Source organism: Rattus norvegicus, chromosome 18, assembly GCF_036323735.1.
Source record: "Rattus norvegicus strain BN/NHsdMcwi chromosome 18, GRCr8, whole genome shotgun sequence".
NCBI classification, from domain to species: Eukaryota; Metazoa; Chordata; class Mammalia; order Rodentia; family Muridae; genus Rattus; species Rattus norvegicus.
This window is the reverse complement of record NC_086036.1, coordinates 62,245,630-62,271,052: the sequence shown is the minus strand read 5'-3', so window position 1 is coordinate 62,271,052 and position 25,423 is coordinate 62,245,630. Positions and strand designations below refer to the sequence as shown.

General features: G+C 45.3%; 1 protein-coding gene across 1 annotated transcript; it reads right to left on the bottom strand.

Annotated features, from left to right (window-relative positions):
• Positions 1-8,668: 8,668 nt before the first annotated feature.
• On the bottom strand, positions 8,669-15,083 carry Pmaip1 (phorbol-12-myristate-13-acetate-induced protein 1). Its single transcript, NM_001008385.2, has 3 exons — positions 14,865-15,083; positions 12,919-13,080; positions 8,669-11,032 (listed from the first exon to the last, which is right to left on the bottom strand). The coding sequence occupies exons 1-3, from the start codon at positions 14,914-14,916 to the stop codon at positions 10,929-10,931; spliced, it is 318 nt and encodes a 105-aa protein (NP_001008386.1). The 5' UTR covers positions 14,917-15,083; the 3' UTR covers positions 8,669-10,928.
• Between the last annotated feature and the right edge of the window lie 10,340 nt (positions 15,084-25,423).

The window sequence follows — 25,423 nt, the reverse complement described above, 5'->3', positions numbered from 1 at the left end:
CTCTGAAGGGTTTCCTTTTAGTGTAATCTTAACAGGACAAGATCTTTCTCAGTTCTGCACGGAAGCTCACTTCTAACCTCCATCTCGAACGGAAAACTAACTGGCATTTTTTTTTTCTTTTCTTTTTTTTTTTTTCGGAGCTGGGGACCAAACCCAGGGCCTTGTGCTTGCTAGGCAAGCGCTCTACCACTGAGCTAAATCCCCAACTCCACTAACTGGCATTTTATCAACACTGACTGAGCTCCACACCATGTAGGTGATCTACTCTAGTGATTTTCATGATGGATCGAAGTTGAGAACATTATTATATCCTTTTATAAGAAGACATGGATCAGAAAGCACATGACAAAATAGGCTGGTTCCAACACAGAAGCAAGGGAGACAGTGGAGCTGGGAACCCTATGATTTTCAAAATAGCTGAGAGGCCTGAGCACGGTAGAAAGTGCGTGCCTGTAACTGAAGTGTTTAGATGGAACTGCGGCAGGAGGATTAGTATAGGTTCTAGGTGATTCTGAACTGCTTAACATGAGCCTGTATTAAAGAAAGGAAGAATGGAATAAAGAAAGGAAGGAAGGAAGAAAAAAAGGAAGGAAGGAAGGAAGGAAGGAAGAAAAAAAGGAAGGAAGGAAGGAAGGAAGGAAGAAAGGACGGGGCTGGAGAAGTAGCCCAGTGGTTAAGAGCACTGACTGCTCTTCCAGAGGTCCTGAGTTCAAATCCCAGCAACCACATGGTGGCTCACGACCATCTGTGATGAGATCTGATGCCCCCTTCTGGTGTGTCTGAAGACAGCTACAGTGTACTCGCATACATAAAATAAATAAATCTTAAAAAAAAAAAAAGGAAGGAAGGACAGACAAAAGAAAAGAGAGGAAGAGAAGAAGGAGGAAGAGGAAGACGGAGAAAGAGGACAGGGAAGAGGAGAAAATAATGTGGACTATGGACTCTCTAAGTGCAAATGAAACATCTTTCTGCTTTTTGTGAACTTCACCTAGGAACTTAGGGTCCCAGAAATGCAGCAGCTACCGAAGTCAGTGGCTTCTAAGTTTATTGTCTCTTTCACACACATAAAACCAAAAATAAAGAAACGTAGGCAAAGAGCAATGAGAGTAAATGTGGATTCATCAATGAGAAAGTAAGAAAGAACTCAATCTGGGAAGGGCTCCAAGGAAGGAATGCAGACATCAACAAGTCACTCTGCCCGGTAGAATTTTACAGATCTTGGGGGTTGGGGGGTGATGCAATCTCTCTTAGGATTGGTCATTTTTGAGCACGCCATGAGCCAAGCCTATAAGGTGTCTACCGGCCCTGTGAATTCTTCAGCCCAAAGACCTAGTCTATTCATCCTGGGGAGGAATCATATTTAGCTTATGAGTCACCATCAGTCCTACCCTTGCGGCCTAAGGAAAACAAACTCCTGTCTCAAAAAATGCCTGAATAGAAATGGGACATTGGAAATAGGTTAAGCTCATAAACCCTGGAAGACAATATAAAAGCATGAGAAAAAACTCAAAGGTGTCGGTGTCACTGAAGGTACACCCCAGCATGGACACATGAAAACTGAAACTCTCTGCACTATTTGCAGGTAGCTGGACAGGTCAGTGTTTTCTCTCTTCAGCAGTCCAGTAGGGACTTATATAATCTGGGCACTGGGGAAGAAGCTTGTGAATCTAGTTCATTTCAGGGACTTCCTAGAACTTATGAGTTGTTGATCTAAACTCCTTTGGACCCTCATTAGAAGTTCCTGAGTCCCTGAGGCTGGAGAGATGATGTAATGGTTAAGACTACTAGCTGTTCTTCCAGAGGACACAGGTTCAATTCCCAGCACCCATATGGCAGCTCACGCCTGTTTGGAACTCCAGGTCCAGGGATCCAACACCCTCACATAGAAATACATACTAGCAAAACACCAAAGCACATAAAGTAAAAATAAATATACCATTAAAAAGACAAAACAACTTCCTGAGTCCTAAGGAGCTCCCTTCCAGGAAAGAGTGCTACACTTTGGAGGACATTGCTATGGAACACTATGTCACAAGACCTAGATATACAAGCATGAAATCTTGTACTGAGGCAGGGGGATCTTGAGTTCAAGAATCCATAATTAGAGCCTATCTCCAGCCTAAGGAAAAAAGAACACTGACTGTCACAGCATCATTTCATATCTGATTGTTCTGTTCTGTCCAACTGTGCAAAAGGAACCCAAGACCAGGCTCCTGTGAAATGACTAGTTTCTAATGACAGAAAACTGAGAGAAACTGTATTGGGAGGGGGACCCCAGAGCATGCTGATAATAACATAGCAAGCACAGGAGTCCTGAATCCAGTCTGAAACTCTTTTTTTTTTTTGGTTCTTATCCCCCCCCCCCCCCCCCCCCCGGAGCTGGGGACCGAACCCAGGGCCTTGCGCTTCCTAGGCAAGCGCTCTACCACTGAGCTAAATCCCCAACCCCCAGTCTGAAACTCTTATCGGTCCTCCCACTTCTCTGTTGTTTTGAAAAATAACCTACTTGGGGATAGACATAAAGAAAAAAAGAAGTCGTGGGCGAGTGTGGCCGTCTCAGCGTGTCGAATCAATTTTTCTAAATCTTTAAAGGGACACCTGCTTTGCACTGACAAAGTTTTTGTTCTTTAACTGTGACCTATTACTCGATAAAGCTCCTGATTACACAGCAGGGTGTGTCCTGTCAGGTGACCCTGTCTATTTTCAGCTGCATATAAGTAGCTCTGTCTGTACTGTGGAGCCTGCATGTGGAGATTTTCATTTTCAGGAAAACGGTGACACAGCCAAGCACTTTGGATTTAGAGCTAATGTTTTCTTTTCCTGTTGTCTTGGGGGTGCGGGGGGGGGGGGTTGAGACCAAAATGAGCATGAGACTTGCTTGGTAACTAACCTCTTCTGACCCTCCTGCCCATAACTCATACCTCAGGAACTAGGGTAACAGGTATGCACCACTAACCCGATCCGCGTGGTTCCTAGGATGGAACCCAGGGCTTTGTGTGTCCTAGACAAACCCTCTTGCCAAACGGGCCAGCTGGGGGAACAAAGTTTCTAAACAAGGAATAATGGTTCAGTAATGGAGGTCTTTCTTTCAAAATGCTTCTCTTCACAAGCTGTTCCTTTCCGTGCTGTGGGAAAAGATTAGCAGCCTCTCTTTGGGCCACACCCATGCAGGAGTCCTCCTTCTGATCCAGAACCTGGCCTTGCTTCTGGAAACCCCTTCCTTTCCCAGTAACTGACTCAGCTAAGGCTGCCTCTACACGGGCGATCCAGGAACCGAGCATCGTGTTCCTGGTACTGTTCTACTGTCTTAACTTCCTTGTGGGTTTGTTGGTTTTTGTAGGGGATATTTTTGAGAGGGTAGGACCTCCAACTGAAGGGTCTCCTCCCTCCGCCTCGTTAGAGCTTGAACGGAAGGTGTGGGTTACCACACCCAGCTTAATTACCAGTGCTTTAAGATATTAAGCTATCCTCCTGATGGATGCCCCTTTGGCAAAGATTTGAAAATTTTAATGAGTTTTTTTTTTTTCACCATTTTTGTTGCTCCAGTGCAGGCACAGGAGAGGGGCTGTGTTTGTTGCAAGGGAGTCTAAAAGTCAGACAGTGGTGGTGGTCTATACCTTTAATTCCAGCAAGCAGATCTCTATGAATGTGAGACCAGCCTGGTCTGTAGATTTGAGTTCCAGGAGGACCAAAGCTACACAGAGAAACCCTGTCTGGAAAAAGCCAGGAGGGGGTGTGGGAGGGCTGTCTCAAACCCATACCACAACAAACTAAGATTTTCATCCGAAAAACAATTTACCCAATGATATGGATAGAAGACAGGTAGTAAATGGTAGGTGAATCGATGACAGGTAGGACAGATGAATGATCGGTGGGGTAGATAACTAGAAGATAGATGTTTTCAAATATTCAGAGCTGTAGCTTTTTAAATATGAATACAACCCGTTTTGGCAGCACACATCTGTAAGCCTAGCATCTGAGAGTCAAAGTCAGGAGAAACCGGAGAACAAGACCAGTCTTGGCTACAGAATCCAGCCTTGGCTACATATGTAACAAGTTTGGAGATCAGTTTGGGCTACAAAATACTCTATCTCAAGAAAACAAAAGAAAATGTCATCTAGGACAGGGCACCAAGAGCTGGGTGTGTTGCCTCATGCCTTTAATTCTCCCACTGGGAGGCAGAGGCAAAAACTGAAATCTCTGCGTTGGAAGCTAGCCTGGACTACAGAGTTCTAGGACAGCCAGAGCTACAGAGAGAAACCCTGTCTTAAAAAAACAAAACAAAACAAAAACCAACAACAACAAAACAAACAAAGAAACAAAAAACCCAAACCAAAAAAAGCCAGAGACCCCAACCTGTAATCCCAGCACTCTGGGAAGCAAGGTCAGGAGTATCAGTGCAAGTTGGAGCTAGCCTTCTCTAAGCAAGCAACAGCAGCAAGTGTTGCCCCGTGAGGTCTTGCCTCGAAGCAGCAACCAACCAGAGAGAAGCAGTGGGACCGCTCAGCTGGTGAAGGAGATGGCTGCTCAGTCTGAGACCCACCGAGAACAACTCAAGGATCCTCATGCTAGGAGGAGAGCAAGTAACTCGGCAAGGTGTCCTCTGACCTCCACAGGCACACCAGGCATGCCCCAGGCAGCATGTATGATCCCTCCGCGCGCACGCGCACACACACACACACACAAGAAAGTTAAACAACAAACATGAAAACAGCTAAAAATGCTCTTTGTGTTTCATTCGGCAAATCCAATTACGTAGACACCTTAAGACTTTTCATTCTTTCTTGACCAGAGTCTTACCTGCGTGGTCTAGGCTAGCCTTACTTAACCTAGACATTGAAAGGTCCCGAGTTAGCACAAGACACACCAAGACCAAGTCCTTAGCGCAAAGATTGATTTTCCCCAGAGGGACGAAGGACAGAGAGTAGAGACAAATACAGGAGACAGAGGCTGAGAGACAGAAGGAAGCAGGAACAAATCGGGGAGCAGCGATGTTTGTCCAGGCAGGGGACAAAGGACTGCCTCTGGATACAGAGGAGACAGATGTGACCCACAGGCAAATGGCAGTTTATAAAGGGTAAGAGGGGAACCCTGTGCTGATTAATTTTGATTGGCCATGTTAATTAGAGCAGCTAAAAGGGGGCTTTTGATTGTTAGACTTTCACACTTTAATAGCTAGACCTTGGTGATCAGTCTTAGCAATGAGTCTGGTATTAGAAAGTGTCCAAATAAGGGAAGACCTTAGTAGCTAGCTTTAGGAATGTAATGTATGGTTCACAAGGGAAAGGGGAGTGGGAAGGGGAAGGCTTACTAGCACCATGTTAATCATGCTCTGACTGGCAAGAGCCCCTTCAGACACACCTTAGCCTCCTAGATGCTAGATAATAGGCATGAGCCACCATATCTGGCTTTTCAGGAGTGTTTGACACATTAGAAAGTAAATTTCAGGGTTTGCAACCCCATACAAACAATAATACCAACCAACCAGAGCTCCCAGGGACTAAACCACCATCCAAAGAGAACACATGGACAGACCCATGGCTCCAGCTGTGTATGTAGCAGAGGATGGCTTTGTTGGGCACCAATAGGAGAAGCCCTTGGTCCTGCCAAAGCTGGACCCCCACTCAGTGTAGGGGAATGTCATGGTGGGGAAGTGGGAAGGGGGGTGTTGGGTGGGGAAACACCCTCACAGAAGAAGGGGGAGGGGGGAGGGGATAGAGGGTTTATGGATGGGAAACTGGGAAAGAAGATAACATTTGAAATGTAAATAAAAAAAAGTCCAACAAAAAAAGAAAGAAAGTAGACTTCAAAGGGCATGGCGTATGTCTTGTTCTTGCAACCCCAACACTGAGAAAGCTGAGGCAAGAAGATCTGAAGTTCTAGTCAAATTTGGCAACATAGTAAGACTCTGTCTCAAAACTATCAAAGAAACCAAGGGAGAGATGATGGCTCCCAGGGAGAGTGCTTGCTGCATAAGCTTGAGGACCTGAGTGGGGAAGCCAGCATCTAAGGAAAAAGGCCAAATGAGGAAGGCAAACAGGAGGGTAGCTAGGATTCACTGGCTCCAGGCTCAGTGAGAGACCTGATCCCAAACGGAAAAGGCCAGATGGTGAGACCTCGTCTGACCTCCACACTTACACACATACACACACAAACAAAAATCCACGCACATCAAGTTTGTGAGCTCTGAACCAAAGCCTTGGCTCGTTCCTTTTGACAAACAATTCTTGCCCCAAAAAGCTCTGAAGCCCGGAGCTTCTCTTGCAGTGCTCTATATACCAACTACTATGAGGAGCTCCATGGGCAAAACAGTCCCAACCTTCAGGGGGCTGCTGCCTCAGGGCCTCCTCCAGCAGCCCCCCCCCCCCCCCCCCCCGTTCCATTTAAGGGAAACGATTTACACTCTCTACCCTTTGAGGGTAAAGGTTAAGTTAAAGATAAGGCTTCTAGTCTGAGAGTCTGTTTCCTAGTTCTCACATTCAAAGAGGAAGGCCACCACGGTTATGCCCACTTCTGCACATGACTGGCTTAGGATGAAGCAATCAGTGGAGTACCAGCTCTGCAGGCATGAGGTCAGCACAACCGGAACCACACAGCCGCTCAGCTGCGTGGGAAGGCAAGGGGCAGGGACGAGCGAGGGCAACACTTCTCTCCTTAGGCCGTTATGCTCCGGGGATCTTGAAATCACTCGGAGGGCTCTATTCTTATCATTTTTGTTGTTCGTTTGTTTTTAGAGACAGGATCTCTCTAGGCAGCCCTTGAACTCCCTGCCTAGACTAGATTAGCCTCGAACTCAAGAGATTAGCCTGCCTCTGCCTGTCCAGTGCTTAGTTCAAAGGGTTGTTCCCTGTTCTCAAAAGAGAAACATAAACATCACATTGGCCATGAACCCTTTATCTACAATGGCGTCCTGCCTGCAAGATTTGCTAGGGCAGTGGTGGCCCAAAGGTTCTGGAAGTAACCAATAATAGATGTGATTTAGGGACCACTCCGCAAGATGGAGTCCATATCAGACACTCCTTGGGTGGCCGAGAACCTGAGGTTAGAAAGCACAGGGACCTAGGGTAGAACCAAACAATAGTGATCCAAAAAAAGAAAGAAAAAATCTAGCGATAACGTGACTCCTAATGACATTCTGCTACTCATAGATGGGTACCTTGCTTAGCCATCATCAGAGAGGCTCCTTCCTACAGCAAATGGGAATAAATATGGAATTGACAGCCAGACATTATACAGAGAGAGACTTTGGAACACTCAGACCTAAAGAGATGTTTCCATCAAATCTCTCCTTTCAGAGTCAGACAAACACCCCCAGCCATCCCCACCTACCCCACAGAAGAGGCAGAAAAGATTGTAAAAGCTGTGTGTGTGTGTGTGTGTGTGTGTGTGTGTGTGTGTGTGTGTGTAGGGCACCAAGGAAACAAGGCTCTTTAAAGCTCATAGAAACCCAGGGGCTGAAGCGGTGTGCACGGCACCCACACCAGATCCTCTGCGCATACAGTATGGCTTCCAGTTTAAGGTTAGTATTTTTATGGGACTCCTGGGTGTGCAAATGAGTGGGTCTCTGAGACTTGTGCCTTCTCTTGTCCTCTTAAACCTAGCCAGTAGGGTAAAGGTTAACAACTGAACTGTCACATATAGATGCTGCAAGAGGGAAAAAAAAAAAAATCAATGTTCTCTAATAGAGTGACACAGTGTTTGTCAAGCACTCCAGCATGGGATTCATGTGCAACATATGACTGGACTCCAGTCTGTGTGTGCTTTTGATGACAGATTGATGTTTATTTTCCTTTTGGGGTATGGTTTTGTGTTTTGTTTTCTTCTACTACACTTGGCTCTCAAGAGTGTTCTAGTGAGGTGCAGAGTTCTCAAGACCTAGACCTGGGAAGATGGCTCGGTTGGCGAACTGCACACTTCGCAAACAGGTGGACTGAAGTTCATGTCCTTCGCACCTGTGTAAGGGCTGAGCACACCAGCATGACCCTGTAGTTCGGGGCTTGAGGTGGGTGCCCGAGGCTCCTTAGCCAGCTAGTTCACTGAGAGTCTGTCTCTAAAGAAGGAGCTGGCTCAGTGCGTAAGTGCTAGTCACACACCCCTTGATGGAAAGAGTGACTGAAACGTATCCTCTGTGGATCAACAATCTGGCTCAGCAGATAACAGCATCTCCAGTCAAGACACTGAGCTCCATCCCTGGGATCCACAAAGTGGAGAGAGAGGGCATTCCTATATACTCCTTATCCTTTGACCTCTGCACATGAAGGATCACACACATACGAATAGGTAAATGTATATTTAAAAGCTGGAGAGATGGCTCAGTGGTTAAGAGCACTGACTGCTCTTCCAGAGGTCCTGAATTCAAACCCCAGCAACCACATGGTGGCTCACAACCATCTGTAATGAGATCCAAGGCATTCTTCTAATGTGTCTGAAGAGAGCTACAGTGTACTTATATATAATAAATAAATAAATCTTAAAAAAAGTTGCATTCTGGCCTCAGCACAAACACCATAGCATGCGAACACTCACACACATAATATTTTTAAAAAAAGTAGCCATTGACTGATATACATCTTCCCAAACACACACACACACTGGACGTCTGGTGATATAAGTGTGTTAAAATAGATTAATAAACTTCCTAATTTACATAAACACACAGGAAGACCGGTGGCATTTTTCAACAGTTGCTTCAGTATCAACCTTTATTTAATAGTTGAGGCTACAGTATCAGTTTTCAGAAGCATACATATAAATACAGTCACAGACCATAAATACCCATTGGGCAAGATGTCTACCTTCAGGTAAAAAAACAACAACAACAAAAAAAAAAACTTCAGAGTAAACAACCTTAATGCTGAGGCCCACTAACTACTGAGGTAACTTCATCCAAAGTGACTAACCACATGACAGACACCCTTCCCATGGTCACGAGACCCTTGTCTCAAAACAAAAATAAAACTGATACACATGCAGAAAGTAAACAAAATATTTAAATTATAAATAGGTAAAATAAATATCATTCCTGATAAAACTCAATCGTGAGGGACTTTCTCAATGTTTTGGACAATTTTTGGTTTTAGTCAACTGACAAATTAAACGTGCTTATGGGCTTAGTTTCAACACATGGATACTGTGGGGAAAGATTCCCCCAGTTATTAGCATACCCCATCAACTTCTGGTAGGCATCAAGTCCTTGTGGCCAGAACAGGCAATACCTTTTCAGTTATTGTCAAGTATACATCAACTGTAGTCACCTCTAGGGTAAAATAACAGAACACCCTTCCAGTTTTCAGTCTAAAATTGATTGGCCCTTTTCTCACATCCCACTCCTCCTCCCTAATCATCTTATCAGTTCACTTTGACTTCTGTCAAAATTTTAAGTGACAAGTGAAGCATCTGGGATATGTAACATCCATGTTTTGACAAATATCATTTCCTGCCTTTTAAGACTCATTTCTGTTTCTGTTTCCACGTTTAAAAATCCTTTCAGCCCTTGATTGGTTGTTTCCTTGTCTTGTGTGATACAGATAAAAAAGAATACAGAAGTATAATCAGCAGACGGATTAGCACCTTTGCGTGCTTTCTCAGTGGTGGGACAGCTGGGTTTAAGGTGGTTCATTTATTAGCAATTAAAGTAGCCTCAATGCTGTTTTTTAACAAAATAAAGGTCCTACCTTACGCTACTAGCAAAAATATACAAAAAGTCCTTACTCTGCTTGCTATCTTTCCCTTCCAGTAACAGGCAAACCCAGACAATCATCTGGTGATGGTTTTCATTTCCACGTCTCTGAATCATGTATCTGCTGGTCACCTGCATTTTGGGAAAGTCTACTCAAGTCTCTTGCCTCTGCTGACCAGGACTGATTTGCTACTGAGTTTCCCATTTATAGGCCAAATTTAAAATGAAACTCTGCACCCAGGGATGCTGGTGCCTGCCTTTAATCCCAGCACCTGGGAGGTAAAGAAAGGTGGATTTCGGGGTTGGGGATTTAGCTCAGTGGTAGAGCGCTTGCCTAGGAAGCGCAAGGCCCTGGTGGATTTCCGAGGCCAGCCTGGTCCACAGGGGGAGTTCCAGGATAGCCAGGGCTACTCAGAGAAACCCTGTCTCCAAAAACAGAAACAAGGGAAAAAAAAAAAAAAAAACTTCTAAGAAATATCTGTGGCAGGTTATAAAATTTTAAAAACTTCCTATGAATTACTAAGTTTTAATTACATCAACTTCTAAAAGTTTGTTTCTCCATTGTCTCAGGTTATATAAAATCCAAACTCTCACTTTATCACATACTATTCAAGCTGCAAGACTGGTACCTATGGACTTTGCTATAGTTCTAATTTCCCCAGTTACTTAGTCTCCCCATACTCTCCAGTTAACGGTTACAGTAACACTTAAAAGTCATCTAAACAGACACAATACAGTTAAACTTGTAGTGACCTATAAAATCAATTTTCACTATAATATTCAGTGTTATAAAAAAATGAAATGTTTCCTCTTAGAAGATTATGAGGATGGAGCTAAACAGTACATTGTCCTGGAGTTGTCAAAAAGCAATCCTGTATGTCTGTCCACATACAATGTAACCACTCATCATGCCCCCTCCTATTATTCTTGACAACCTTTGGCAAAAACACCAGAACAACCCTGAAAAGACAGATTATTACTAGTTACTTCCCTACCTCCACAACTCCTCTCTTCTTGTTTTTAAAAATAAAAATAAGCATGGTTTCACGTTATCACATCTCAAAGAATGATTACCGAAAACTTTCCCAAGAAACTCATTTCCGTCTCCTTCATCACCCCTCCCTGCTCAGGGAACCAAAAGCAAGCCAGTGTTTCCCTCTCATCACAGTCCATTCAATACCAGACATTTGCGCCAACTGGGGGAACTTCCTTCCTGGGAGGTCCCTTCTTGCAAAAGTTTATGAAGGACTCAGGTTATTAAATTGAAGAGCTTGGAAATAAAATTCAGAAGTTTCTGCCGTAAATTCACTTTGTCTCCAATTCTCCGCAGTTGATCACACTCGTCCTTCAGGTCTGAAAGAGTTAGACGAAACCATTAAGTTGGACAACAGCCCCAACTGTAGACCAGTAAGAGTTAGCACACAGCCCAAGTGAAAGGCACTTCCCAGACGCTTCTCTGACTTCAGTGCACCTGGCTTTCCACGGGTCAGGTAAGGATATAGGCATTTGCTTTGTTTTTTTCAAAAGCACCCTGGATGAGGTCAGTTCTCTTCCAAATATAGAAATTGCATGTATGAAAAATTTACCAGCTGTGCCATTAGTCAACCCTTAGCCGTCTCCCATGATGTCATCCCTTTCTCTTTTATGGTTGGGTAGGGAACAAAAGTCAAATTCCGATCTCTTGTGATATTGTCAAGTAGACTCGCTCTTCCAATGACAGCATCTCCCAGCTCCAAGCCTCCCTCACAGCAGGCAAATAAACATATTCTTCAGAAACACTTTTTCTTTCCCCATAAGAATCATAAAATCTCATTGTAAAGTTGGAGTTACACTTTTAAACGAACTCATTTTGTTGATTTGAAGTCTCCTGGCTTAACAAACTTGACGGCCTTGAACTCCTAATCCTGCCTCTGCTTCCTAGTGTGCACTCAAACTGCAGCCTGGCTTTCTCAAATAACTTTCCAATTTACATTTGAAGGTAGGCCAGTTTATTGATACAAGCCCAGACTGTTATCAATCCATTCAGTCTTTAGGAAGAGTAAAGGAGAACGTTTTGATTTGCATATTGATAATTATTTCCATTTTTTTCTTTGAACTTTAGTAATTATAGCTGGGTGTTAGTAAGAAAAATTATGTGCATTCCTCTGATCCCAGCTCTTAGGAGGCAGAGGCAGGGAGATCTCTGAGTTCAAGGCCAGCCTACAGAACCGGTTCCAGGACAGCCAAGGCTATTCGAAAACACCCTGTCTCAAAAAGCAAAAGAATGATGATGGCTGAAATGTGAGTAGTTGACAGCGCTTGCCTAAAAGGGGAATTTGGTGGCACATAAACTGTAATCCAGGGGTAGAGACAGGAGGACCAGAAACTCAAGGTCACCTTCAACCACATAAACAAGGACAGCTAGTACTTAATGAGACCCTGCCAAAAATAAAAAACAAAAAACAAACAAAACCAAACTCCCTCTCCCCCCACATTAAAACAAACAAACACTGTTAACACCGTCGCTGACATGAGTAAAACTCCTAGACATCCCAAAAGGTAGACAGGATTCTCCCATTCAAGCAAGCACCTCAGAGAGCTGACCTAGGGCCAACTAAGCCGCGGTCCCACTAGCTCTGTAGCAGATTCTCAGCATGCCCACGTGGCTAAGAAATGAAAGACCAAAAGAGGCTGCTGCAAATGTCTGATAAAACGGCAAGTCTGACCTCCAGATTTCCAACTCCTAAAGCAACTGGCTGCGGATCTTTGATGAGAGTCACAAAAAAAAGTGCAGGATGCAAAACAGAATTCCTTCTCTCCAGTTATACCCCATCCCTTCCCCCGACTTTTCCAAGGGACAGTTAAAATGCTAACTACGGAGGAAGGCCTCCTGGGTTCCAGAATTCAGGTAACCCAGCGGGGTGTCTGTCCTAAAAAAACGGCCCGAAGCGGGAGAACTGCTAGTTAGTCCTCGGAGTGGGGGAATTCACAGAGACAAATCCCCTGAGCTGAGCTCCCAGTATCGTGCCCAGTCTTGAACAGCGACCCCCTGGCTGCCAGTGATTCTCTAGGGTAGCCGCCAGCCCCACCCCCACCACCGTGGAGATGGGCAACTCACAGAGAAAAGAAGCCTGGCTAACATGCAAGCTGCAGCTTCTAGAACTTTCTTACAGTGTTCCTAAGGCACGCGCCAGGAGGGCACGAGCTCCAACGGACTAAGCCGGGCCTCCTCCGCAGCCCTGCAGCGCCCAGACCCTTACCTGCTGGCACCCGGGTTGGGCTTGGGCTTCTTCTCATCGTGCTCTTTCGCGACTTCTTGCCAGGCATCTGCGCCAGAACCGCAGTTATGTCCGGTGCACTCCACGTGCAGTACACTTTATCTCCAATCTTCCTGAGCTGAGCTGCGAATTCAGGCGGTAACTCTGAAAAACAAACACCTGAAAATTAACAATGAAAGCAATCCTACCGGTGACTGGTAAATAAATTAGCACGTCCTTGGATGCTACTTGGGTGCACCCACACACCAACCCTGGTGACTCAATAAAAGTTATGAATAGAGACAAATCACTTTAACCAACCCAATGAGGTCTCCCATTTATCACTCAAGATTGACCAGGGAACAAAAGTCAATTTCTGAAAATATATCGTTTAAAAGTAGATTTGCTTTTCCAATGACATTGCCCAATTATGTCCTCCTTTAAAAACTTATTTTCTCATTAAAAAAAAAAACTCACAAAATTTACTCTAATAGTCCACAGTTCTTAAAATGATTCAAAACCAAGACAGTGCTTTCCTACAAGTCTACTTCGTACAAATTCATCACATCAATAGAAAAGCAGAAAAGTTAAAAAATTCATGTCTTACTTTTTAGAAATTAGACATCCTAGTAGATGGAATTAACGCAATGTGCCATGTTTTAATGAGTTCTAGAGTGAAATATTTTCAGAAATATTCACAAAACACTCTTTAAGGTGCAGCATATTAAATGTAGCACACAAATTGAGAAGTCCTGATATCTAGGAGCAATTAGCACTTTCTCAAAAGGGGGAAGAGGCAAAAAGCAGCTCTAAGATTCCAGGGTCACAAACTTTCAGGACAATTGCTCTACCCTTGCGCTCCACCCCAGTCCTAACTATCTCGATTTGGGAGAACTGATTTTTTTGAGCCGTCTCACTATGTGACAGAGACCGGCCTTAAACTATACAGTCCGGGCTAATTCTCCAAGGTCCTGAGAGCTGGAGTTAGAGACAGGTACACCCGGCAACGTATTTTTATCGAAACTACACACTCACTACTTGACATCGAGACACTCTGCTGCTCTTTAAATCTGTCTAGACAATGCCATGCTCATGTTGGACCTTCCAGAAGCATGGTCTGAACACTTAGACACCACCACCCTCATACTGGCAATGTAGCACTTCGGCATTGCCAGCTGGCCTTATAAAACAATAACCGAGTATGCCCCCCAAAGTTATTTCCGGACAAGTCTTACGATTCCTTAGCAGGTGCTGCCAATTTTGATTAAGACTTATAAGGGGGGGGGGCGACCCTCAACAGTTACAGAGAGTTGCATGTGATTATATCAGAGTTGGTGGGTGAAAGACTCCAGGACCAAATTCTATTCTCCTAGATCTCCCAACCGGACAGTTAAATTTTCTCAATACCAGAGTCTCAATCCCACGCCTCCATGGGTTCAGGGTGTGAGCTCTGGGAAGAGTTCGACGTTTGATCACTACGTTTCCTGGTGCTGGAGGTGGAGTGGGGACAGAGATAAAATGGGGTGGGGGTGGGGCTCTTAAAGATGGTGTGGGGAGGAAGAGGGCCTGTCAGGGAAGTGCTAGGCCCGGAGGCCTCTCCTACCCACACCTGCCGCTAAAACCATCTTCCAGGCCACCGCATGCACATGTATTTTTCTCTCCTCCTGGTACCTGGTAGAGCAAGCAAAGAGCCAAGAAACAGGGAATGCCGGCCTAAAATGCACCGGCATCTCAATGAGACGCTGGGCTGGACTCTCCCAGAGGCCCGCAGTCTCGGTAGAAGCCCCTGAAGAACTTTCTAGACCAGTCGAAGGCACGAGCCGGGGAGCCGATTTGGCCCGAACATACAGGCGCGTGCATTCCAGCCCGAGCCCCGAAGGGCTGAACGGTCCCGAGTATGACCTCAACCCCATCCTGCCTGGGTGTCCGCGGGCCGAACTGCTAGATACCTGCCCGCGTTGGGTTCAATGGCGCGTTCCGACGCGCCTTTCTCCCGGGCATCTCAGAAACGCCGCGGCGATCTCCGCTGCGTACAGGGGACTTAGATCCCCAATCTGGACTCTGGGGCTCCCCCAGAGCTTGGGCTGCGCGAGATGGTCCGCGAGTGCCTCGAGCCAGGCGCACGGAGCTTCGGTAAAGCAGCAGCAACCCTGGAATCTTCTCAGATCGGGCTCCCCAAGCCGGCTCTCGGGTTTTATGGGGACTTCCCTGGTAATATGACGTAATATGACGACACCTCGCCCGGGTCCCCGCCCCTTCGAACGGCCGCGGCGCGGGAGCGAAGAGAAGTAAAGCTGGTCTCGAGACGCCCCCGAGCGCAACTTGCCGGGGCAAGCCGCAGATCGCCGCGGCGCCGACCCACGGCGGAGGGCGCAAGGAGGACGAGTCCTGCTCAACCCCCAAATTGCGTTCTTAAAAAACGAAGGTGGGAGGGAAGGATCAACTCTTAAGAGGTCCTGTTCATCGCTGGGACAGTGGCGCCTGTCGGGAGTGGCCAAGAAAATCTTACTGGGAAGAAAGTTGGGGGCGGGGTAGGGTGGGGTCAGGCTCCCCCACTTTATTATTCTTCGCCAAGTAGGGACGAATGTAAGCAACCTCAGAAAGGAATGGGGAAGGGAAAACCTTTCGAATTCTAAACTGTGGTTCGTTCCAAGGAAGTGAAAAGACTAAGTCCTAAATGGTAGACGTCACCTGAGAAGAGTCCCAAGTTCGAGTACAAAATTAAACTTTGGAGAAGTTGCGTGGTGACTGCGATTTGTCAAGATAAAGGAGCAAGATGGTGTCTGCCCTAGGCAGGCGCGTTTGGGTGTGGCTCCGGGATTCGGGGCTGGCCTGGGATTGTTGAAAAGCTGCGCACATTTCCTGTGGAGGTGTTGATACAGCCCAGCCAAGGGACCACCTTCATCTAGGAAGTGTCCAGATCCTTTGTGAAGGAAGGAAGATAGCTCGTTGGGAACAGGAACTTCCTTAAGCACTGTCTGGTGCCTGAATAATTCTAGCTAACAGGCTTGGAGGCCTTCACGATACTTGAGTTTGCATTTTGTCGTCCCGTCCTCAACTGGCTCTGGGAAATTTGGTCACTTTTCAGATGCAAAGATGATTTGATAGTGATTAAATCACCCAGATTCTCCTAGGCAGACAGCAACGCCCCTCTGAAGTGAACCCAGGCAGCACCGCCCCCCCCCCCCCCCCCCGAGCAAGTGCTGGGGCTCACTGGTCTCAGAAAATGGCGTTGCTTTATTTTGCCTTTTATATTGCTCTGTTTGATGCAGACCCTCCAGGTTCAATACTGACTGGCAGCTGCACGGACCTCGGAGTTTTTCACACTAATAGTTTAAGCCCGGATTGTTAGGGTCTCTTGGAAATGAGGCCCCTGCAACTCAGACTTCATTTTCCAAAATAGCCAGGTTGGTAAAGTTAACAAAGTGGAAGCCGCCGCCGGATTAGAGGGAATTGGAGCCCTGAACTCCCGCTGCCTGTCATCCTTGTTTACATTCAGTGGCTCCTGTATGCTTCTCAGCCTGCTTGCCTTTCTTAAATCATTCCATCTGCACGAACTAGCAAATAGTTATTTGTTACTTTTCCTAGAGGACTCACAGACAACACGGAGAGAATGAACTAAACTACTCAGGCTTAGCCGCTTTGTTTTGGTGCTAATGTTCGATGCGTCTAGAGTGTGGTAAACACGGAGAAGCAAATTTGAAACAAATTATCATCACTTACGAGAGTTTCAGAGAGAAGGTACAGATGGATGGATGGACAAATGGATGGATGGACGGATGGATGGATGGATGGATGGATGGATGGATGGGTGGGTGGATGGACAGAAGGACGGACGGAACTTGTGTTCCTCAAGTCTCTCCCAAAGCTCGCACTGGCTTCTTTAGTTCGTTAGAATACTGTTAATTTACTGATTGTATCAACTAATAAACAAGTTTGTACCGCCAGCCCTGAAATGTAATGGCTACACACACAGTGAGAAAAGCAAATAGAACATTGTTTACCCACAAAAGGGTTGCCGGAAGCAATCCTATCTTCTGCCATCTTCATTACAATTGATCTTTGATTCTTCAAGGATACAAACCTTGGAAAAATCTTTGTCTTTACCGGAATTACAAATTCTAATTAAAAGGGGGGGGGGAAGGGATTTGATTTGAGAAGGCTTCAGAGAAGGTCAAAGCAGGCTGTTGACACATGACAGTTTTAAGAATTCAGATTTGCAGAGCTGGAGAGATGGCTTAGTGGTAAGAGCACCGACTGCTCTTCCCAAGGTCCTGAGTTCAAATCCCAGCAACCACAGGGTGGCTCACAACCATCTGAAATGAGTCTGATGCCCTCTTCTGGTGTGTCTGAAGATAGTGACAGTGTAATCATAATATATAATAAATAAATAAAATATTTTAAAGATAAAAAAAAAGAATTCAGATTTGCAGCTGTAGAAATTGTTTTTTTCTAGTCTACCTTTCTAGGAAGCCAAGTATACCTCATAAAATACCATTATATGCTTGCCTTGCAAAAATATTAATCATGGGTCTACAGGAGTTAATGAGATAATAAAGTTGTCATTAAGGGTTCTAATCTCCAACAAACTGAGGGGAAAGAAGGTACTGATAAGGATGATGATTTTTTTCATTTATTTACTTCATGTATGTGAGTTCATTGTTTCTGTCTTCAGACACACCAGAAGAGGGCATCAGATCCCATTATAGATGGTTGTGAGCCACCATGTTGCTGGGAATTGAACTCAGGACCTCTGGGAGAGCAGTCAGTGCTCTTAACCACTGAGCCATCTCTCCAGCCCTGGATGATGATGATGAGGATGAGGATGAGGGTGAGGAGGATGACTTTTAAACACCCCCTCTCCCGTGTGTGTGTGTGTGTGTGTGTGTGTGTGTGTGTGTGTGTGTGTGTGTGTTCTCAAATGCAGGCAGTATCTGTGGCCAAAGATAACTGTGATCCTCCTGCCTCCACTGCCGTTTTGTTTTTGTTTTTGAAGGCAGGGTTTCTTTGCATAGCCCTGGCTGTCCAGGAACTCCCTCAGTAGATCAGTCAGGCCTTGAACTCAGAGACACCCTTACCTCTGCTTCTGGAGTGCTGGGATTAAAGGCATGTGCCACCATGCCCACTTTAACAATTTAAAGAGATACAATTAAATTGATGTAAAGTTCAGAAGAATGGATGTTTCTCCTCATTCAGTGAGAGGGCACCATTTGTTCCAGGCCTGTAGGCTGTTTCTGACAGAACAGAACAGAGCTGTTGATGCTGTACACTCCTCATGTGCTGGCAGGCCTGAAGCTTCTGCATGCACTTGGGACCCAACAGTTTGAAACATGGAAAAGAAGTTTTTAAAAAAGCATTTTCTAGGTGCATCCCTGTCTAACTATAGCTTCTCTCCATTTGCCTATTTGATAGCTGAGGAAAGATAATTTATTAACAACAATGACTCAAAATTTGCCCTGAAAGTATTGTTTGGGTATGTAAAAGCATTCTCTCTCTCTCTCTCTCTCTCTCTCTCTCTCTCTCTCTCTCTCTCTCTCCCTCTCTCTTTCTCCTCTGTGTGTGTTTGTGTGCGCGCACGAACGAGCCTCGCTCTGGCTGAAAGTGATGAGATCACTTGGCTTGATCCCTGACACAAGTATGACGCCAAATACCTTCCCTTATTCCAGTTTTAGCAGTGTGTGCCCCAGGAAGGATGGCATTCTATTAGCATATATCTTTTTTCAGCATAAATTTAATTGATGTTTTTATCCTATATTAACTTTCTAGGGCTGCAGTGACAAGGTACCGCAGACCTGTCAGTTTAAAATAATAAAATTGAGGCGATTGGATCCCTGTGAGGTTAAAGCCAGCCTGGTCTGCAGAGTGAGTTCCAGTATAGTCAGGGCTGTTACACAGAGAAATCCTGTCTTGGAAAACAAAATGAAACGATAATACATTCTCTCTCTCTCTCTCTCTCTCTCTCTCTCTCTCTCTCTCTCTCTCACACACACACACACACACACACACACACACACACACACACACACACACACACATTTCTAGAAGCTGGAGGCCTGAAATCAAGTTGTCAGCTGCCCCTGAAACATCTAGACATCAAGGCAAATCCTTGTCTCCGTTAGCTTCCACGGTTTGCACGTGATCCTTAACATCCCCTGGCTTGTAAATGTGGTACTCCGGTATCTGTCTATGCCTCAGTCCTGCAGCAATCCTCCTGCCTCAGATTCCTGACACAGAGCAGCAGTGGGGTTTAGGAGAGTGGTAGAGATCAACCCCTCCAATACCAGCCTCCCAGACACCTCCCCGGACTCTCTGCTGAACGTTCGCCCTTGCCGCTCCCTCTGTCTCTGGAATACTCTTTCTCCTGATCTTTACCTTATCTGTACCTCCCTCAAGGTGAGGGACTCTTCTCCACCATGCCCTAGTTCTCGGTTGGGACTAAGGGACAAGGTGATATAACTTAGTGTGAGTGCACGCACTTGTGTAATTTAAGGGAATTCCTGGGTCGAACAGTCAACATGGTAAAGGAGGGAAAAGCCTTTCTCTAATAAGCCTGTCTAAAACTGCTGTGCAATGACTGCTACCCACCATGGAATCTGTTTATTGAACTAACTTGTTTATTATTTACTGTGCTTTTTTGGAATTTAACCCACAGACACCCGGACCTAATATGTCCTCGCCTCTGCTCTTCCCAGCGCTTAATAAGGATTGCGTTTGGTGCACGACACATTCTGTAAGTGTTGAATATTGAAAACCCAGCATGGAGATGAGGCGCCATGCTTTCCTGACAGGAACTTGGGTTCCATATCCAGCACTGCATGAAATCAGGTATGATAGCAACATGTGTGTGAGGCCAGGCCTTGGACGGCCAAGGCAGGAGGGGCTGGGATCCCTCCGATTCAAAGCCATCCTCCCACAACCAGCAGATTAAAAATCAATAAAAATAAAGAACAAAGTCATCATAAGACCTGTGAGAACGTTCTACTTCAAGGCGATTTGTGGACTGGATTCTCTTTTCCGTATTCCAATGAGAAAAGCAAAAACTGGGGGTGATTAAGTCACTTGCTTATCTACAGAGTTAATAAGCAAAGAAAAGCAACTGTAACCCCCAAAGTCTTACTCTAAGCCTGACAGTTACTAAAGGAAAATCTAGTGATGATCTAAGAATTGACAGACACTGGGCATTGAAAGTGTGCCTGTTCCTTTTCTGCAATCACGTCCCGTTAGCGATATACTTCTAGCCTTAAACATTTCAAAGCTCATGCTGGGCACTGTGGCATGCCTTTAATCCCAGCACTTGGGAGACAAAGGCTGGGATATCTCTGTAAATCTGAGGCCAGCCTGGTCTAAATGAGGAGGAGTTCCAGACCAGACAAGAATACACAGAAAGACCCTGTATCAAAAAAGAGAAAGAGAGAGAGAGAGAGAGAGAGAGAGAGAGAGAGGAAAAGAAAAAGAAAAAAAGAAAGAAAGAAAAGAAAAAAAAAGGTTCAAGCCTCAGAAGGAGCAGAAAACAGTCAGCAACCATTTTTGTCCTTTCCTAAGCTGTCCCTGATTGGGAGAGGAAAGTGAAGAAGAATCATCAGGAATCCTAAGATCTCAGTAGAGTGGAATTCCAGAGCAGTCTGTGGGTCTGTGGGGTATGTGTGCGTGTGTGTGTGTGTGTGTGTGTGCATGTATAACTAGTTACTGAACTCAGGGCTTTGCCCAGCCTAGGCAACTCAACAAACGTTCTATTACAGAACCATATCCCCAACCCTTGCATTTCTGAGACAGAGTCTCGAATCTGTCATCCCTCAGCTTCCTCAGTATCAATATCAAAAGTGTGTACCATCACACCTGACTTCCACGGTAGTGTTAAAGAACAGGCCTTGCCCAAAGTGTAACGATGCAGAAATAAACGGTTATTGTCCAACGATAATGGATCCGGCAATAATCAATAGAAATTACAGGTTCAAAAAGTCCAGCATAGCTGGGTGTGATGGCTTACCCCTTGTAACTTTAGAAAGCTGGAGAAAGGGGATCACCATGTATTAGAGGCCCAAATAATGTATTCCAGGATAGCCTGAAATGACATCTTAAAAAAAGAGTCAGGCTGGAGAGATAGCTCAGTGGTTAAGAGCACTGACTGACCTTCTAGAGGTCCTGAGTTCAATTCCCAGCAACCACAGGGTGGCTCACAGCCATCTGTAATGAGATCTGATGCCCTCTTCTGGTGTGTCTGAAGACAACTACAGTGTACTCATATACATAAAATAAATAAGTAATTCTTTAAAAAAAAAAATCCAGGGGGTTGGTTTGGCCTCCGGGGACACCAAGCATGCACACATACATAAACACATATGTGGGCAAACACTCATCTGTATATACATACATGCATATATACATACAAATATACATACATAGGCATACATATACATGTTAATTGTATTTTGACACAGTATGTTACTGTGTAGCCCTGGCTGGACAGGTTGTTGCTTTGTAGAGCATTCTGGTCATGAGCTCACAGAAAACCTGGCTGTCTTTGCCTCCTGAGTCCTGGGATCAAAGACAAGTGCTACCACGTCCTGCGAATATTTTAACCCCATTTGTAACAATAAAAAACTGTATTGCATGAGTGCTTATGCACTTTGCAGAGCCTAAGTGAAGAGTTCAATACTAAAAGATATGATGGAAGATTGCATCTTCAATGGGCGGTCTCTTGGGTAAATCTATAAATGCGGTATCATTCCTTTCATTGTCACTTGGAGAGTCCTTTAGCATGTAAAACAATAGCAGAATAGCTGTAACACCTGCTAAATATTACAAAGCAGATGCAAGGGCAATATTTAAACACAAGCAGTATGAGAGGGGTGTTAAACATACAGACCTCAAAACAGTGAATGAAGCATATCCCTGACAAGACCTTTCAATCAGGGACGACAGATAGATTACCCATAAGTGGTCTAAGGTGACAATCAGGAAAATATACCTCACCCCTACCTTACTATCTGCATCAGAACAAGATGGTCTCAGCCGATAAATGAACTTGTCCAAGAGCCTTACTACTTGAACTCAGTTCCTGGGATCCACATGGTGGAAAGAGGTATCTCTTCCACAAGATGTCCTCTAATCTCTACCTTTGTGCACACACGTGGGCATGAGTGTGCGTGTACACGGGCACGAGCACACACACACAGAGAGAGAAAACACATTCAGAAATGTTTCAGACAGGTCCAGGATGAGAGAGATGGCTATCTAAGCTTGATGACCTGAATACAGTCCCCAGAGCCCGTATAAAGACGGGAGGAGAGAAACAGTTCCACAAAGTTGCCCTCTGACCTCCACAAGCACACCCTGGCATGTGGATGCCCCCGCCGCTGCTGCCCCCGCCCCCAACATCCCCACCCCCGCCACCGCCGCTACCACCATCCATACACATTTTCAAAACGAGTTATATGTAAATTCATTAAAAAGCGCTGGAACAATTGTAGACATTTTTACAACCCTAGCTAGCATTGGAATCACTTTGGGAAAACATCCTGTCAAGCCACATCCCAAGAGCACATTTGGGTTCCCGGAAGTTTAAAAGTTTGGATAAGTAGAATAGCAGTAAGAACAAAGTCAGAAGACGAAGGCCAGGAGTTGAAAACAAAGGTTACATCCAGGCCCACTGCCAGCCACGTAGTTCAGGCCTTCTGACAGCCGCTGCGCGCTCTAGCCGTGAACACCCAGGCAGACAGCTGCACGGGGTGGGGATGCATGAAGTCAGACAGAAATACCAGACAGAGGGGGCCTGAGCAGGCAGGCTCCTGGGGAGTCATACCATTCACACTTCAACTGCCCTCTTGAGCATGTGAGAAACTGATGTGACCCTGGCAGCCATCGCTTGCTTCCTGACTCCCTCTCTGACTCATCCATGGTTGTCTCTACGAGAAGGGACATGAGAGCTCAAAACAGAGCAGGACTTCACAGAAGTTTATGAGTCTGGAACATTAGCCACTAGATGTTTCAAATCTACCTTTTGCAGAAACTAAAGGCAACTCTTCAAATCCCTGCAAGAGAAACTTGAAGTCACTCTCCAGCCTTAACTGACTGCTGTTCCTGGCTAGGTATCTTTTTCTTTTTAAAATAAGGTCACTTATATCTCAGGGTGCCCAGAACTTGAGGGTGGCATTGTCCTTCCTGCACCCTCCCCCAAGTACTAGTAAGGTAAGAATTATCAGAAGCTTAATTATTTGAGACAAGGCCTCACTATGCAGCCCTGGCTGTCCTGGAACTCATGACACAGACCAGGCTGGCCTCAAACTCAAAGATCCACCTGCCTCTGCCTCCTGAGTGCTGGAATTAAAATATGTGGCCTTTTCCCTGACTGTTGTTTAATTTTTGAAATTCGATTTCCTTATTTATTCTGTGTGTGCACAAATGCCACAGTGTCTGTGTGAAACTCAGAGAGCAACCCCAGGGAGTTCCATCATGTCCTCCTGTGTAGTCCAGGGAATCGAACTCGGGCCACCAGACCTGGAAGCAAGTGTGCCTATCCACTGGGCCATTCGTCTGGCTCCCTGTTTTGCTTTTTAAGAAAGACAGATGGGCAGTGTTTTTTAAGAAACGAGGACAGGCAGTGGCTCACTATCTGCCTCCTTTGCCTTCCTGGTGCTGGGATTGCAGAAATGTACACTACCTCTTCTTCACATTTAAATTTTTCAAGATGGCACCTTCCTTTAAGATGGCCTTTGGTGTCTTATATGACATGGAAGCCACTGCTTGTATTTTTAGGATTTGAGAGGTAGAGAGAGGAGTCTGAATTTGAGGCTAGCCTTGGCTACATAGGGAATTGAAAGCTAGCCTGGGCTACTATTGAGCCACCATTATAAACAAGTAAACTAACTCACTTTGCGGGTTGGTCTTCTTTTTCAAGATACCTGAGTAGCTGTCTTCTCAGTAGAACCCCTCACCCTTCCCTGGACATGACAGACTCCATCCCAGGCGTTCTGTCCCTCACTGAAAATTTGCCACAACTTCCCTCTTGTACTCCACTTGCGGTCAGGTCGGCTGTCTGTCCACAGCTCTCTGCCTCACGTACAGAACGTTCCGTATTGATTGATGAGCTGTCCAGAACAAGCCGGCCACACCCAAGGGCAAGGACTTCGTCTCCCGGAGGAGAAAGCCTTTCCTCTGGTTCTTTAAGCGACTTCTCCTGATAATACTATTTTAATTGCTAGGCTGCTTTAGTTTTGATTCCATTGAAAATAATAATCACCTGAAATAAGTAGTCAAGTCTCAAAGAATCATAACACATACACATAAAAGTCAGGTTTGTGGAGACTGGGGGTGTAGCTCAGTGGGTGGAGTGCTTGCCTCTCATGCATGAGGGGATGAGTTCGAAGCCCAGTACAACCTAAATACAGCAACGTGGTGATGCAGGTTTGTAGTCCCAGTGCCCAGCAAGTGGAGGCAGAAGGATCAAGAGTTCAAGGCCACTCTTGGCATGGCTGTAAGAAGCTCTTTTTCCTTTTTGGAGGAGTTGGGTGGGGGTGGGAGGTGGGAAGGAGGCAGGGAGTGCACGGGTTTTTGAGACAGATTCTCACTATGAAGCCTGGGCTATCCTCTCTCACTCATTGTAAAGAAAGGGTGACCTCTGACCTCCTGCCTCTGTCTCCCAAGTGCTGGGACTAAAAACAGACGTGTGGCACCAGGAGGCTTTTAAAAAACAAAAATGGGGGTTGGGGATTTAGCTCAGTGGTAGAGTGCTTGCCTAGCAAGCACAAGGCCCTGAGTTCGGTCCTCAGCTCTAAAAAAAAAAAAAAAAAAAAAAATGAAAACATGGGTTGTGGAGCACACCTTTGATGTCAGCACTCAGGAGGCAGAGGTAGAAGGATCTCTGTGTGTTCAAGGCTAGCCTGGCCTACAGAATTAGTTCCAGGACAGCCAGGACTGTTATACAGAAAAACCCCTGTCTCAAACAACAAATCAAATAAGAAAATAAAAATATAAAAACATAAAAGCTCAAGAAAGGAATCTACTTTTTATCATATGCATATGGCACTATAGTCTATTCCCAACACTGAAACAAAAGTAAGATTCAATTTTAAATAGAATTTATACCAGGAAAATTAGTCCAGAGTAACCAAATAAATCCCCTTTAATATACTAAAATTCTGAGTGCTGGGAATCTCCATAAGGAATCAATAATCTTAAAAGGCACTTCAGCTTTATATAAAATAAACAGATTTAACATCCACGCAATCCCGTTTTCAGCTCCTGTGATCAGTTTCCTCACGTGGAGAGCAGTAATAGCAACAATAATATTTTTCTCCAGACAGGGTCTCCTGTAGCTCACAGCAGACCTTAAATTGGCAGAGTTGGGCTTTGTATTACTGATCCTCTGCCTCTACCCCTTGGGGCTGAGATTACAAGGAGGTAAGACAGGCTCAGTTTATAGGTGCTGAGGGTCAAATGCAGGGATTCGTAGGGCTAGGCAAGCACTTTACCAACTGAGCTAAGTCTGCAGCCTGGCAAAACCTTGACT